We start from the raw sequence: 14,922 nt of genomic DNA, 5'->3' as shown, positions 1-14,922 counted from the left end.
GCTGCCGTGTCCATCTTGTCGTTGCCTGCAAGCGATGGGGGAGGGAGAGTTGTGTTCAGTGAAGGAGAGAGGTGAGGCAGAGTAACGTTGCATAGAGACAAAAGTGGACAAAACAGAGGCAAACTTGCGGCTCCGCAAGTATAATTATAATGTAACATATACTGTATCAATATAAATGATATTGTCACATCTCATACCTCGCAAAAAAATATATCAATATATTTAAAAACTCGATATATATCGCCCAGTCCTACCAAATACTGCTTGTCAATAAATCGACCAATTCATTTTGTACCTCTGAAAAAGGGGAACTATCTATAAAAATGAACAGTTATTAATGTAAGTAGGGAGGACGCAACTAGGCCATTTTATCTCACCCGGAAGGGGATTTGTGTCTCCAGGGAATGTGGAGAACTACACTGTGGAGGCACTATTGGACAAATGTTTTGATAGATTTAAACTAATATTAGCACACAGAGGAATAGTTTTAGAATTTCTTTTAATGTAGAGTTGAAGGATGAATATCTGGTGCATTTTGATTGAAAATTTTCAGATTTTCTTTAAAGCATCATGATAAAAAAGTCTTTTTCTTTCTCTCCTTTTTTCCAACCATGTCATGCCACAACTCTGCAATCAATGTTATTACTATATCGTATTCATGGATCTAGTAAGGTGACTTCACTATTACTGAGTAGCGCATGAGGGAGTTTTCCAAATTAGTGCCATGTTGACTCAGACCGCAGCACCTGAAAGTTCTATCAGAGGACATAATATCAGGAAATGCAATTCACTGACAGAAAAGGACACAGATATACTGACTTAGCACACAGTAATACAAGGAGGAAGCAGCTATTATTCTCCACATCCTCCTGCGGTTCTTTTTTAAATTTCTTTACAGTGTTACATAGCAGTTTACATAGCTTTGAACTTTAAACGCCCAAACAATTCAGTTTTGCAAAAACAAGCTTGCAGAGCTTCAAGGGAAACAAACCGTTCAAACAATGTCATCATCTTCCTCATCCGCCAGTTGCTCTATTGTCTCCTCACCAGCGATGTCTTGAAATCGTCAACCATGCAAGAGGCTCATGTTCTCTGTCTTCTGCTGTTTTCTGTGCACACAGAGTAAGGATTTATGAAAAAAAACATAACCCACAGTGCAGTCAATCGAATGGAAAATCATTGTGTATTCACAAGGATGACACCCTCGTATCACTTTGAGCTAACAGTCGAGCGAAACATTAGCACAGCACTCTGTGGGCCGAGGGGAAACGCGTTACAACAACAGCACATTGTTGTGGAGAAAAATGCATGAGCTTTAAAAAGCCACAGCTTTGTTTGTACTCACAAGTTACAGAGTAGGAAAAAGTGGATAAAGATGAAATGATGATAAGGTTGTTTAACAAAAATGCTGCTGTTGTTTGTTATATGCTCTGAAAAACATCTTTGAATGACACAACAGTGAGGTTATAAAAATAATTTTTGATGAATGAAGTCTTTTCTCGGTGTCGGAGTTGTTCTGTCTGAAGTGCCTCAGTTTTATGATTTGTACAGAAGGTTTAGTTTGTAGGGATTTTGTCCAGCAGCAAGAAAATGAAGGGATATGTCCAGCGACGTGTGCCCTTTCTTCAACATAGTATGAACCATGAATACACAATTCATGTACGAAAAAACACACCAATGGATTTAAACTGGGGTGAAAGTATAAAATAAAGTACATTATAAAATTAGGTTTCAATTTTTTTTTTTCCCCCTTTTAACTATGTTTGCTCAAACGTAAATGCTTCCCATAATCAACAGCATATTTCGAGGTCTATCTGTAAAACTGCTAGAAAACCGTCCTTTAAAATGAACTTCCATCTGAATTACAATGACTTTCGCAGCCTGGATCAGTGTAGCAGTGGAACGAACCACATCCAATAAACAATCATAGTTACAGAATGCTTGTTTATAGCTGTTAAGAAGAGAGGTAGTCAAAGGCAGGAGAAAGGTTGACCTTTTTGTAAACGGGGGCAGAATGTGATTTTTGTACAAACCACGAGCGTGTGTTTCAATGGTCTCCTCTCAGAGGCATTCATGGTGCTGTATGTGAGGAAGAAAATAAGGCAACATAGAGGGAAGAGTTGAATTCCTGCTTCACCTCTGCAAAACTAACCTGGTGCTAAGTTAGGAAACAAATGGTCAAATTCAGACACCCCAGTTCCAGACTTGTACTACGTCCCGAAAAGCATACTGTCTGAAGCACACTTTCTTTTTAATGCTAAAGCAATAATGGTAAATGGCCTGTATTTATATAGGGCTTTACTAGTCCCTAAGGACCCCAAAGCGCTTTACACATCCAGTCATCCAGCCATTCACGCACTGGTGATGGTAAGCTACATTGTAGCCACAGCCACCCTGGGGCGCACTGACAGAGGCGAGGCTGCCGGACACTGGCGCCACCGGGCCCTCTGACCACCACCAGTAGGCAACGGGTGAAGTGTCTTGCCCAAGGACACAACGACCGAGACTGTCCGAGCCGGGGCTCGAACCGGCAACCTTCCGATTACAAGGCGAACTCCCAACTCTTGAGCCACGATCCCAACCTGTTGTAAGCAGCTTTTCATGCTCTTCCCCAAAAAATGCATTGAAACCTGCTGCTCTATCAGTCTCTGTTGATAATGATGCTTAGAGTTTTATATCCCAGCGAGTTCCTTCCACCTCTCAGGCTTTTCTTTCATGCTTCTCATTTCTGGTTTCTCAAATCAACTGACCAACAAAGATCTGAGGTGATTTCCTTTCACGCTTCTCACTTCAGATTTCACGAATCAATTGATCCTTCCCTGTTCTGTAGTAATTAACCTCATGCTGCTTTCTGCCCTTTGTAAAGGATTTCCTTGTGGGAATAGAAAACAGGTTAGCATTTATATACAGCTTTTCTACTTGCACTCAGAGATCTTTTGGCCACAAGAACACTGACTAATGCATTCATCCAGCTCTTTATTTTTGCACTAAAAGCACTTTTACCCCAACCCAGAGCCTTTTTGCTGCATGGTGACTGTGCCACTGTTAAAGCTACTGACTAACTCTTTAAATTTTGGTACTTTGTCCCTAGGTTATTTTTTTCTAAAGTGCTCAAGGAACCATATTTGAAAAAAATAGAAGAGTTTAGGGTAATACTTTTTACATCCTCCATATTCCCTGAGTGCAAACCAGAAACCCAAAGGTGAAAAATTACGTCAGATGTTGTGTTGCTGTTTGTGTGCATACAACTACTGACGTGTTTTGCTTTAAATGTGCATAATTACAGGCTATAATTATTTCTTTTTAAATACCAGGGCACTTAGGCTTTTGATAGTTAAAGAGACTAGCTTTAATAAATAGATTTGAAAGCTTTGATGTTAAGAGGTTAAAAGTATTAAAAAGCTGTACAGGTCCCCGCTCACAGACTCTCTTTGAAAATTCAGATCATGACTCGCGCATAGAAAAACAATGAAAGGCTGGGGAAAAAGGTTTCTAAAAAAAATAAATATTTGTAAAATGCAAATGATAATTCATGTTGAAAATGAAGAATTGAAAACTGCAAATTATTAACTGAAAAGGTCTAGGCTGATACTTTAGCTAGGGTGTCAGTTTGAGCATAAATGTGTTTAATAAATGAAAATCCAGCAGTCAAGTTTATTTTTCTAGCCATTGCCCTGATTTTAATATAGTGTTAAAAGAAGTTTTCTTCCAGGTTGCAGGTCTCTACAGAGACGCCAGTATTGGGAATGCAATCAACATCGTGGTTGTTCGACTCATCCTGCTGGAGAAGGACGAGGTAAAAACAGATTTCTGTATTTTAATGAAGGGTGGTTTTATTAGTTTCCATATAAAGAGTCAAATCCAAAATTCCTGACCACAGAAATTCTTCAATAGTCTGGTGTCCTGAAAGTTAGCCTTACCAGTTTTGTTTTCTTATTTTTTTCAAGTGTGGGTCAGAATGACCTGTTTTACCTACTCTCTGGGTTTCTTTCCATTTAATGAATGAAATCCCATTCAGAATGACTGAAAACTACTAAACATTACTTGCTTTTAGGTTCTTGGGTGCAGTCAATCCTTGCAATTTGTAACTATGCAATAAATAAATGAAAATGGGTTTTCTTAGTCATTCTGATTGCTGTACTGTATGTACAAACCGATTGTAAGCAGTAAAATGTACAGAAATGTTTTGCTGACAGCTGTTAGAATTACAAAACTCACTCTTAGTAATAGCCGAGATATACAACACACTGACAAGGACGCTATCACCTTATGTTCATCGAATGTGAAAGTCATGGTGCAATTTGGTTTTCCATTTCATTTTCCATTTCAGTTTATAGCCATATTTATCTCTGTGCTGTGCACTTATTCCGGGCAATTTTGTGTACTTAGAGTGCATTAGCTGCTAATGATTGATTTGTCTGCTGTTATGTTTTCTTCTCTTCATCTGATTGTGACATGTCGCTGATAGGATGACTTGAAGATTACACACCACGCTGACAACAGCTTAAACAGCTTCTGTAAGTGGCAAAAGAAACTCAACATGAAAGGGGACGAGCACCCGCTCCACCACGATGTCGCTGTTCTGCTCACCAGGTACTATATACACCCGGATCACTGCTTTCCTTCGTAGTACATTTATCTTTTTACTGTTTGAGCCCAAAGCCCAGCTATGCGTGTAATGTTAATATTGGTGTGCAATTGGCAATCATAAAGTTTCCTGTTTAAATTAGTCTGTTAAGCCCTGTGGCAACGTGAGATCACACAATGGTGACTAAACCTATGGCTCACTGATTAGGATATTGCTAAATTTATATACTTGCAGTTTTGCAAAGCGAGTGTCTGTGGCGACCCTTACAGCTAATGCAAGGTGAATATCAAAAATGAACCAAAGAGTACCACAGTCATTTCTGCATTATTCAACAGGGCATCAATTTGTGATATTGCAGGGCGTAATGGAACAAGAAGACGCAGCCTCAGCTTTTACATGAAAAGTAGCCGGGGAGAACTGCTTTTACTCAGCCCTGCAGTTTATGAGCTGTGCAGCTTGAAATCAGATCATGTTTTTTTTTCTCAAGACAATGACAAAAGGCCAACTAATGCCTGATTTTGTTATTAAAACTAAAATTATTTAGTTCCCTTTAGAATTCAATGTTAATAACATTCAACCAAGATTGAAACGTCTGTGATATGACTGAGATTTTGTTTGCACGACCTTTCTCTACTGTCACAGTTCAGAAGTAATAGTTTGACTTTTTGGAAAAGACACTGATACAAAAGTACTGTGCCCACACATTTTTTGGTAGTTTGCCTTGAAGCAGTACCTAACCAATTTCAGAGGAATGTTTTTTGTTAGTTAAGCCGCTTGATAATGACCTATGACGCACTTAACTCAAGGGATGAACCAGTGTTGTGTTCACACAACTTAGCAAAGAGCCAATTTTAAATTGTATCTTTAGGCACTAATTTAATAACAACCTGCCAAAAAACAAATTGTTTGTTCCAATTTCTTTACTCGAAATCTATGAAATATGCCAAAAGGAAAAAAACACTGTTTGACAGACATAAAACAGTATCTTTGCGACATCAAGGTGATTCCTGAAGAGCTGTTACCCAAAAACTTGGCATATTTCTGTATAATGTGCAGTTTGTCCTTAAAAAATGTAGGAAACTGGACAAAAGTGGAAGATTAAAGAAGACATGCCAGGCCTAAAAAGAATATCTAGAGCGGGAGAACAGCATCTGAGAGTCATGTTCTGAACAAACAGGGAAAAATGAATCAAATACCTGGCACAGGACCCGAGAGATGCACCTGGCTTTTCACATTGATCCATCTACTGTTCACTGAAGCCTCATCAGAAATGGTGCCTCTCAAGAAGCCATTCTTAAGGAAGGCAAACATTTGTGCTTTTCATGATCCCACCACTCAGATGTCTTTTCTATTTCCTCTGTCCTCCTCTTGTTCCCTAGATGATCTGCTCTCTTTTTCTACCTTGTTTACCTAATGAACCTTGTCTAAGTAAAGTAGTAGTGTGAGCAGCAGCAGCTCATATGCTCCACCTGTGTCTACACAGCACAAAGTCACTGTAAGGGGAGGAAGCGTGATAGCAAAAATGTTAAAACACTCTTCTGGCTTTAAAAAGCTGGATTTGCAATTTGAGCTGTTATCTGCATATGTTAAATATTTTTAAATATAAGATCTGAGTAGAAAGTAATGCATATGTAAAATCCAGTTATGCGTTTTATTCATTCATTCACGTCTCGAATGAATGAATGCTTCCAGTCATAAAAAGATCATTATTATTATTTTTTAATCATTGCTTCACCCCTTTTTCTGATATGTGACCAACAGTCTGTCGTCTTCTTTCCACAGAAAGGACATCTGCGCATCCGTCAACACACCTTGTGAAACCCTGGGTCTGTCGCATGTGGCGGGAATGTGTCAGCCGCATCGCAGTTGCAGCATTAGCGAGGACACGGGCCTCCCACTGGCTTTCACTGTAGCACACGAGCTAGGACACAAGTAAGGTTTTGGTGCATGCACACATACAAACACAACCATTGTGGCATTCTAGTCTTTGGAAGGTCAGTCAGTGCAAACATTCAGGCCCCGAGTTTCACCAGCGAGCCAAAGTCATGTTCGTCAGCACAAACGCTCTGTTAGTGTCTTGTTCATCAGCCTCTTTATAAAACATGAAGCTTGATCCTGGAGTCGACTTTTCATATTCTAAAATAAATCCATTATAACACTGGATATGTAAAAAAAACCTTCATTCCTTTTTTTTCATTACAACATTACACATTACAACTGTACTTTACTAAGATCTTCTTAAATATCACCCTTTCTTCTTTTAACTGCTGGTCTAATAACAATAGACCGAGCAATAAAGAAAAACAGTACGACACAAGACGCTAAATAATAGATTAACACATGAAATAAAAGCAACACTCTAAAGTGATCTCAAGTCAGGGTGTTAACACATTTCCTGTTTTCTGAAACAAATGATATTTGAAAATTGTGTATCTAAGTGTTTAATTATGTATGTAATTAGACCACTCTGCTCTCTCTATAAAACTCACCAAAGTTGCCCTCGTCAGGTATTAATTTTAACAGGATGAAACAACCTTGGAAGACAAAATAATTGAAATTCCAAAGCAACCAGTTTGCTGAGAACATTAGTGCTTTCTGCTCAATTTGAACTTATTTTAATTTCATTTGATTTTTGCCCTCTGTTTGTTTATTGGTCAATTAACCAAACTGTTTAAACATTAACACAAATTAAAAAAAAAAAAAAGTTACCTTGATGCTACAGCCGCATAATCCTCGAGGACAGACTGCTATTTGTATTCGGCTAGTGCAGCACTCATTCAAAGTGTGTCTGCTCAGAACTGGCTGTTATTGGCTTAAAGTAAGAGCGAGTGCTTGAAGTCAGTTGTCGCCGCATAAATACAACGTGTTATTAAATTCGCAGCTGATTCAGGCTGCCCACATTTAGTTGTAAAGCAGAAAAGAGGGAAAAGTCTCGTTAATGTGCCCAGAAGAAAGAACGAGCCAGTGCTCGTGTGAATTTGTAAGGCCAATAAGTCCAGTTTAATAAAGAGCAGCTTATGCAAACAACATTTATAATCAAGATTTGTGAATAAAGAATAAACTTATATAGTAGATTTTGTTGACATAAAAAATATGGAGGACTGCACAACCAAACAACTTTATGCCCGACGCTGCCTGTCCTTGGTCCACAGCAATACACGCATCAAATCTGCGGTGAATCGGATGAGCTGTTGTTCAGAAAAGTAAACAACAGGTGCACACACACACACACACACACACACACACACACACACACACACACACACACACACACATGCAAGAGCTGAGTCTCTCATTATGCTCTTATTGTCGCTTGGACTCCATCTACACACAACTACACAAAACCTTGCTGTTTTGAAAAGGCGACTGCTATGAGCATACACACCAAAAAAGCGTGTGTGTGTGTGTGTGTGTGTGTGTGTGTGTGTGTGTGTGTGCATTGCAGGTAAATGATATAGCAAAATCTCCAAAGTGAACCCGAGGACCAGCTTGGTTATAGATAATGTAAAATGTATTTTAAAAATGTATTTTATTATTCTTTGAGATGAATAAAGGATGAACATCACACAACCAAACAACTCAGTCCTGCATGTTCTCGGATCTACGTCAACACACACACATCAGGTCTGAGGTAGATCGGATGGACTGCTGTAACAGCAAACAAGAGACACACGAAGGAGTCGAGTCTTTCATTATAGTCTTATTGTCACCTTGACTGCATCTATACAATCATAAATCACACCCTCTTCAAGCTAATTCAACTTGACTCCTGTGACTTGAAAGAGTGAGTGGTTGATAGCTTAATTTATGTCTTAATTACTGTACTCAGATCAACCTATACTACAAGTGTGTACTTGTACTACTTTTATTAAGTCAGCTTAGGAACTTTGTCCTTGAAAATGTGCTGAACAGACCCTATTTTTCACAATTTATATATATGGTTTGTTTGGTTTTACCCTTGAATATATATCGAGGTTATTTTCTTGAAGGATTGAACAGGTCTTAGGCTGAAGGGAGCCTATTGTGTTCAAGGGTGTTCTTATTATGACGACAAAATTAATTCAGAGCATGAAAGGCTATGAAAGTTATTTTCTTCATTCAAAACCACAATGGTACAATTAGACTGCTTAAAAGGGTAAAAAGAAAATATTGTGTATATTTGTGTTATTGCCTGTGTTTTATATTATGTGATTGGTCTGATTGTTTGGTTTTTTGCCACTTTATTGAGTGTCTTTTTTATATTACTGATAAGGATACACATGGTGCAAGTGTACTGTATTTCTTCCAGTTACCATGAAAATCCTACATCACTGTCTCCTGCTACTATATTGTATAAACATGGTGCTGCGAATCATCTAAAAAAAGCTGTTGTATTGTAAAGTTGTATTATTACCCTGGAAAACAGCTATTCTGTAGATGGAATATGTCTACTAGAGTATGACAGAAAGCCTTTTCTTTTTTACAGGGTCTCTGGCTAAAATTGAGAAAATTAATGCTGCAATGCTTTGTTGAAACGAAGAACAACTATAATACTGAAATACACATGATCATACATGTAATTGTTTGATCAAGCTTCATTTATGATTTTAATGATTTAATGAAGTCAGATTAGTTTGTCTAAGGTTTTCTTCATGCTCATTCATCGATAAGCAAAGCGCAGATTTTTCAATTCAAAATTAAAATCCAAACTTGTTCTTGGAACTCGTCACATGTTAAAAGAAGTTACATGTTAAAAGCCCAATTTCCTTTAAAAATTAATTCCTAGAAAATGATGATGAAATGCATTTGCTGTACTTGAAAGAAGCGGATTTTTCTTAATCGACATCCATCAGATGTTGAAAAACTTGCAGCCAGTCATCGCTGAAGTTTTCATTGGCATTACTGTTCTCAACCTTGAAAAGTACTAAGCGCTCGTAAACTTTTCTGTATTTGGCAGCGCCCTATAATTTGAAATCTATTGCTTTTCACTTTCTCTCTCAGGGTGCAATGGTAGTATCTAAGAAAAATAGATCCTAGAGCTCCAGATAAAGAGAAAAAGAAATTCAGGCTAAAAAGATGCGGTGAATGGCCTTTTCCTCATCATATTCACATAAGTAATGTTTGTGTAGTCATGCTCTCTGCAAGAAGAAAGAAACTCTGTGTCTCTTGTAAATGAGACATCAAGTCTCAGTGGGACTACCTGGATAAACAAAGGTTACATGAATAAAAAAACACAAGTTCTGCCTGTTTTGATGTATCTTAAACATGTCGAGTGCTCATAATTCTTTGTTATACTACACATGCGGCGCTTTGCCTTGATATACATGTTACATGCTGTGCCCCCTCACTTTTTCCCCTTTTTTTGTGAATCCTTTTTATCACAGTTTTGGGATTCAGCATGATGGCAGCGGTAATGACTGTGAACCCGTTGGGAAACGACCTTTCGTCATGTCTCCACAGCTCCTGTACGGCACCTCTTTGCCCAGGTGGTCACGCTGCAGTCGCCAATACATCACCCGCTTCCTAGAGTGAGTGCCTGTTTGTTCTGTATGACTGTGCTGCTGTGTAACATACATGTATATAGGCTTGAGGATTCATGTGCCCTAAACTTTTTGGATTTCCCTGCAGTTTCCCTGTTTGCTGTCATCTGTCACCAACATCTAGAACCATTAGCAGATCACAAAACTAAACCATCACTACATAATAAAACTTCCTGACCAAGATACACTGAAAATAAGTTACATAACACTGTTTCAAATGACCTTTAACATTAGAGCCCTTTAGGTAATAATGGCTTTTCACATTAGTACAGAAGAGAGGCTGTTCTTCACTGCTGAATGCTTTTATTACTGTGGCAATGTTATCTTAGAAAATTATTTCTATTGAAGGGCAATGGCCACCTCATTGTTAAACCCCTTAAGTTCAGCAGCACAGTTAATGCCGCCCACTTACTTTAGTGACTGACATTAAAAAAAAGGCCCTCTAACCCACCTCTCTTCTACATCTGATAGTCAAATAGTGACCCAGGACTAGTAACTGTGACTTCTAACTTCATTTAAAGCTCACTGGACAGTCAGTAATTCATATGTGATGAAGTTGAGTAAAAGCCTAAATAGAGTACTTCTTTTTCTTGAATCAACGCTTTGTTTAAATGGATTTTGAAACAGACATTTCTGTCTGTGACAGTCTTTAGTGAGCTTTTTACATCATGTACTGATGTCAGTTTTGCAATGTTCCTGTTGAACTGTGTAGTTTTTGGGCTTTTCTTGCCAATATTAACTTATACTCAATATTATTAAATTATTGATAATAGTATTTGATAAAAACAATGTATACTCAGTAGTGTAACTTTCAGTATATGGCTGTATACCCCATCAAACGTTCCATCATCTGGCTACTTTTACACTACAGTCTGCCAGTGTCTCTCAGCTGTACAGACAGCTGCTACCATCAAAGACTTGATTCTTGCTTCAGCAGCACATGTGCTGAACGTCTGAAATATTTCACCATAACTGCCCCAGTTTCTTTGCTCCGAGCATCTGGAATTCATTTAGTGGGTGTTCAGCTACTTGACAGTATCGTCTTCTTGACTCCACTGTGGGAGTTCACGGTGATATTTACACTTGTGGGAGTTTGCGGCACAAAAGCCAGTGGTTTGTGTGTTTATATGAGTTATATGTGTTTATTTGTGTGTCTGTTTCTGACAGATAGTTTAAAGTGGGGGAAAAAAAGTCTAAAACCACTTAAAACCAGCACTTCCAGTTAGTTCAGTCAGTATGTGTTTTAATCAAAACAAACTCGCCTATATGTATTTTGCAATATTTTGACTATAGTGTGTTAGCATATATTTTAGCATTGTGCTCAAAGCCACAATGCATTCAATCATGGTTAACGTGAGGTTTTATTTTTCTTTCCATTTTATTCACTTAACTCTACCCATCTCACCCCATTTTTCTCTGCCACGTCTCTGCCGCTGACTGAAAGACAAAGCCTCTATTGTATATATAGCTTCATTTGTCCCAGCAGGCCTCCATAGCTCGCACTGCTTCAGAGGTCTGATCTGTAGGTGTCATTTCATGTAGAAAGTGAAAGGTCACACTGAGCTGACGACTGATATAATCACATAGATGGGCTACTAAACAGAGCCTCGCTTAAATGTCCAGACTGCTGAAAGAAAACCTAAGATAGCTCAGACATAACAGTGTATAGATGGATGGATGGATATATATATATAGATATAGATGGATAGATGGATCTGATAGAGCCAAACAAGACTTGGGTCATCACTAATACCTCTAAGATTAACACAGTGATGACTATGGCTAGAGGCATGCATTAGACTTTCATGTTGTCCATCTATGTACACTGATGGGGGGGGGTGGTATTGAATATCATATCCCAAATCAGAAGACAAGATTTTTTTGCCCTTCTTTGAAATTGTAAAGGACACTGGATTGTTGACAATTACATTGTTTTCAATTATGAATTCTTCAAAGTTCTAGATTGTGAAAGAGCTGGTGTTTTATTAGCACTAAAATAAGAGTCTCCATCAAGATAAAGTTATGATGGCCCTGTGTTAAGTAATGTGAGCTTTGTAACATGATTTTTAGCTGCATGTATCTAGTTATGCTTTTAAATAATGCAGCCTGGAAACACTCTTGAAAATCAAAAATAACAAAATTTAATAACCAAAACTGTCATCCTTCACTTGTTTGTAATGCTTTAATTTAAAAAGATAATAAGCATGTGTCACTAAAACTGTGATTAAATGGTAAATGGGGTGCTGCCTCTGTAGCACTTTTCTACTCATACTGGGCAAAAAACAAGTGACCTCTGTCAAATTGCAAGCGCTGACTTGTAATGTACATAGTATTTTTCCACAACTAGGTCCAGGTGTTGCCCTTTCACAGATTTACAGGACTTGAACTGCATTTTTATGGGGGGTGGTACCTGAGCAGAGCACGCAGGAAGCAAGTTACTTAAAACTCATTCATGTTCTCATGTGCAGTTAAGCAGGGTTACGTCTGAAAAAGTTCAAGCCTGAAGTGCATGTGTGAAAACAGCTAAATTTATTATGAATCTGGACAGACTTTGATGTAAGCTGCAACCTGACTGGTTGGTAAAGACAGCAACTCTGGAGACATCAAAGACTGAATGAAACTACTTGTTGTAATGTGACAGAGGCCACTTTTCATCTTTCTGTTGTGTATATGTTTTTTCTTTTCTTTTTTTCTGCTACTGCACATACATGAGATTGTTTGACTCTCTTGAGTGCTTTGAGTGCTCAGTTGGAGTAGAAAAGTATAAGTACCAGTCATTTACCATTTAATCTTATTAGCCAGTTCACATGCTTATTACCATTTTGATTAAAGACCAATGCAGGACAACTCTTTTGGGTTCACTGAAGCAGAACTGTTATTTTTGGTTTTCGAGTATGTGAATGTTGGGAAATGCAGTTATTTAGCAGCTTGACCATAGATGTAGCTAAAGCTCACATTACTTAACATCATCACAACTTTATCTTCGCAGAGATCAAAGTCCTGGTAAATTTAAATCGACAGATCCAAAGAATCAAAGTGATTCATCCGTACTTCAAACAACTTTTTTCCTTGGCCGACACTCTTAAACCAGGATTTTGATGGATTTGTCTGCTATTGTCATGATATAGAGGGGTTTTTAGCTGAAAAACACGTGGTCCAACAAGCTTGACAGGAGCACTATCAATTAGCTATTTAGCGCCATCGCCAGGCTAACATAGGCCAAGTGTTGCCAAGTGTTCAAGCTCTATATATTTTAGTGATTGGTTAGGATAATTAGAGTTTCCTAAAATGATGCGAGATTTGTTGGCTGCACATATATGATGTGAATCTCTCATTCTGCTCGTTGGAAACCAGTGTGAGATGATTGAGTAGATCTGCTAGTAACTAGTAGAAAACTAGTAAGTGTAAAACTTACTAGTAGAGGAGTAGTAGAGGAAGATGACCTTACTCTGAGCATCCTTCTTTGCCTTCATGGGGCTCGAAATTCTTGTGTTACTAAAAACAAAATACAGGTCGAAGTAAACTTATCACTTATCTTTCTCCTCATCTTCCACTTGACACTGTGATGCCTGTAAATAATTTTTCTGTTTGAGTCTATAATTATACTTGACTGCTGTAATCACATAATTAAACACTCGCACGTTGATTGTCAAGCTGTGGATGGAGTGGGAAAGAGAAATGCTCTTTTGAATGAAATGTCATGCAGAGAATATATGCCTGCAGTTGATTATTATATTCAGATGGGCTTTGTAGCTGTGTATCAACTCTGGTTTTCTGAAACTTTTCCGCCTTTTAATTACAGTGCCCTCATCTAAGTTGTCGTTTGTAGGTATTTGTATAGCCACTGAGTTGTGCAAGGGCTAGTGTTACTCCCACATTAAGTTTTTAAAGCTATAACCTGTCAAAATTTGTACGTTCGGCATGTTGTTTCCTAAAAACAATCGATAAATGAAACCCTCAGGGTTTAGTAATAACCAATGTAGCCTTTGTTATTGTACATTTGCTTCAGTCACCTATATAAAGAAATCAAAAAAGTTGTACTATACTCCACAGCCGCTGACATTTTTATAAACTGCGATCATTTCGTTCTTTTCTCTAACTTCTACCTTCCTCCTCCCTCACAGCCGTGGCTGGGGCTGGTGCCTCGATGATGCCCCGGTGAAGGATAGGTTGTCTCTATCTACGGTGCTTCCTGGCGTTCTGTACAGTGCTGTCCATCAGTGTCGGCTCCAGTATGGATCAGGATCCCTGCTCTGTGATGACATGGATGTAAGATTCTCTAAAATTACACAATTAAATGATAGTCTTTGTCCCGTAATCCTTAAAAATGTTCTTATGATGTTTTTGATCAACCCCAAAACCTTAACGACTGTTCCCTGATTCAGTAAGAGCTTTTAGATCTTCTGTTCTTTCTTGACATGAGTTTCTTTTCTATGCACTATGCATCCATCTTTTTCCTTGGTTTTACTGTCTTATTTCTGACAAATTTTAAGGACATTAAACCACAATAGTGTGATTTAAAATATTACCCCACATAAGCTGACTTTGGCAATATCTTTGGCCATTCCTCAGAACTGTCTGTCGGCTTATTAAACTAAGAGAACATATAAGGAAAACATTCTCCGCTCTGCACCAATTTCTGCGTTTCTTTAACCTCATTCCCCTGAGTGCAATGAAATAACAAAATGTTAATTCCAGCCTCACAACAACCACATAAATGTGTTGATTACAGTTATAACCTTTTAATAACACACAAGGCGAAAAAATTGCCTAAAGAACTAATCTAAATGGACTAAACAGCCATTTTAAAATAAC

The 14,922-nt window shown here is 38.1% G+C and overlaps 1 protein-coding gene across 1 annotated transcript in view; it reads left to right on the top strand.

The window, feature by feature from the left end:
* adamts7 (a disintegrin-like and metallopeptidase (reprolysin type) with thrombospondin type 1 motif, 7) overlaps positions 1 to 14,922 on the top strand; it is a 67,073-nt gene that overhangs the window by 16,949 nt on the left and 35,202 nt on the right. Inside the window, exons 5-9 of the mRNA XM_005743979.2 lie at positions 3,713 to 3,796; positions 4,469 to 4,593; positions 6,371 to 6,520; positions 9,952 to 10,095; positions 14,232 to 14,376. Coding sequence (XP_005744036.1) covers positions 3,713 to 3,796; positions 4,469 to 4,593; positions 6,371 to 6,520; positions 9,952 to 10,095; positions 14,232 to 14,376 — 648 coding nt within the window. The remainder of the gene's footprint in view (positions 1 to 3,712; positions 3,797 to 4,468; positions 4,594 to 6,370; positions 6,521 to 9,951; positions 10,096 to 14,231; positions 14,377 to 14,922) is intronic.

The sequence above is a fragment of the Pundamilia nyererei genome, unplaced genomic scaffold (assembly GCF_000239375.1).
Source record: "Pundamilia nyererei isolate P.nyererei 1_Seehausen unplaced genomic scaffold, PunNye1.0 scaffold00137, whole genome shotgun sequence".
Taxonomy (NCBI): domain Eukaryota; kingdom Metazoa; phylum Chordata; class Actinopteri; order Cichliformes; family Cichlidae; genus Pundamilia; species Pundamilia nyererei.
Note: the sequence above shows the minus strand (reverse complement) of the source record. Positions and strands in the feature narration are given on the sequence as shown.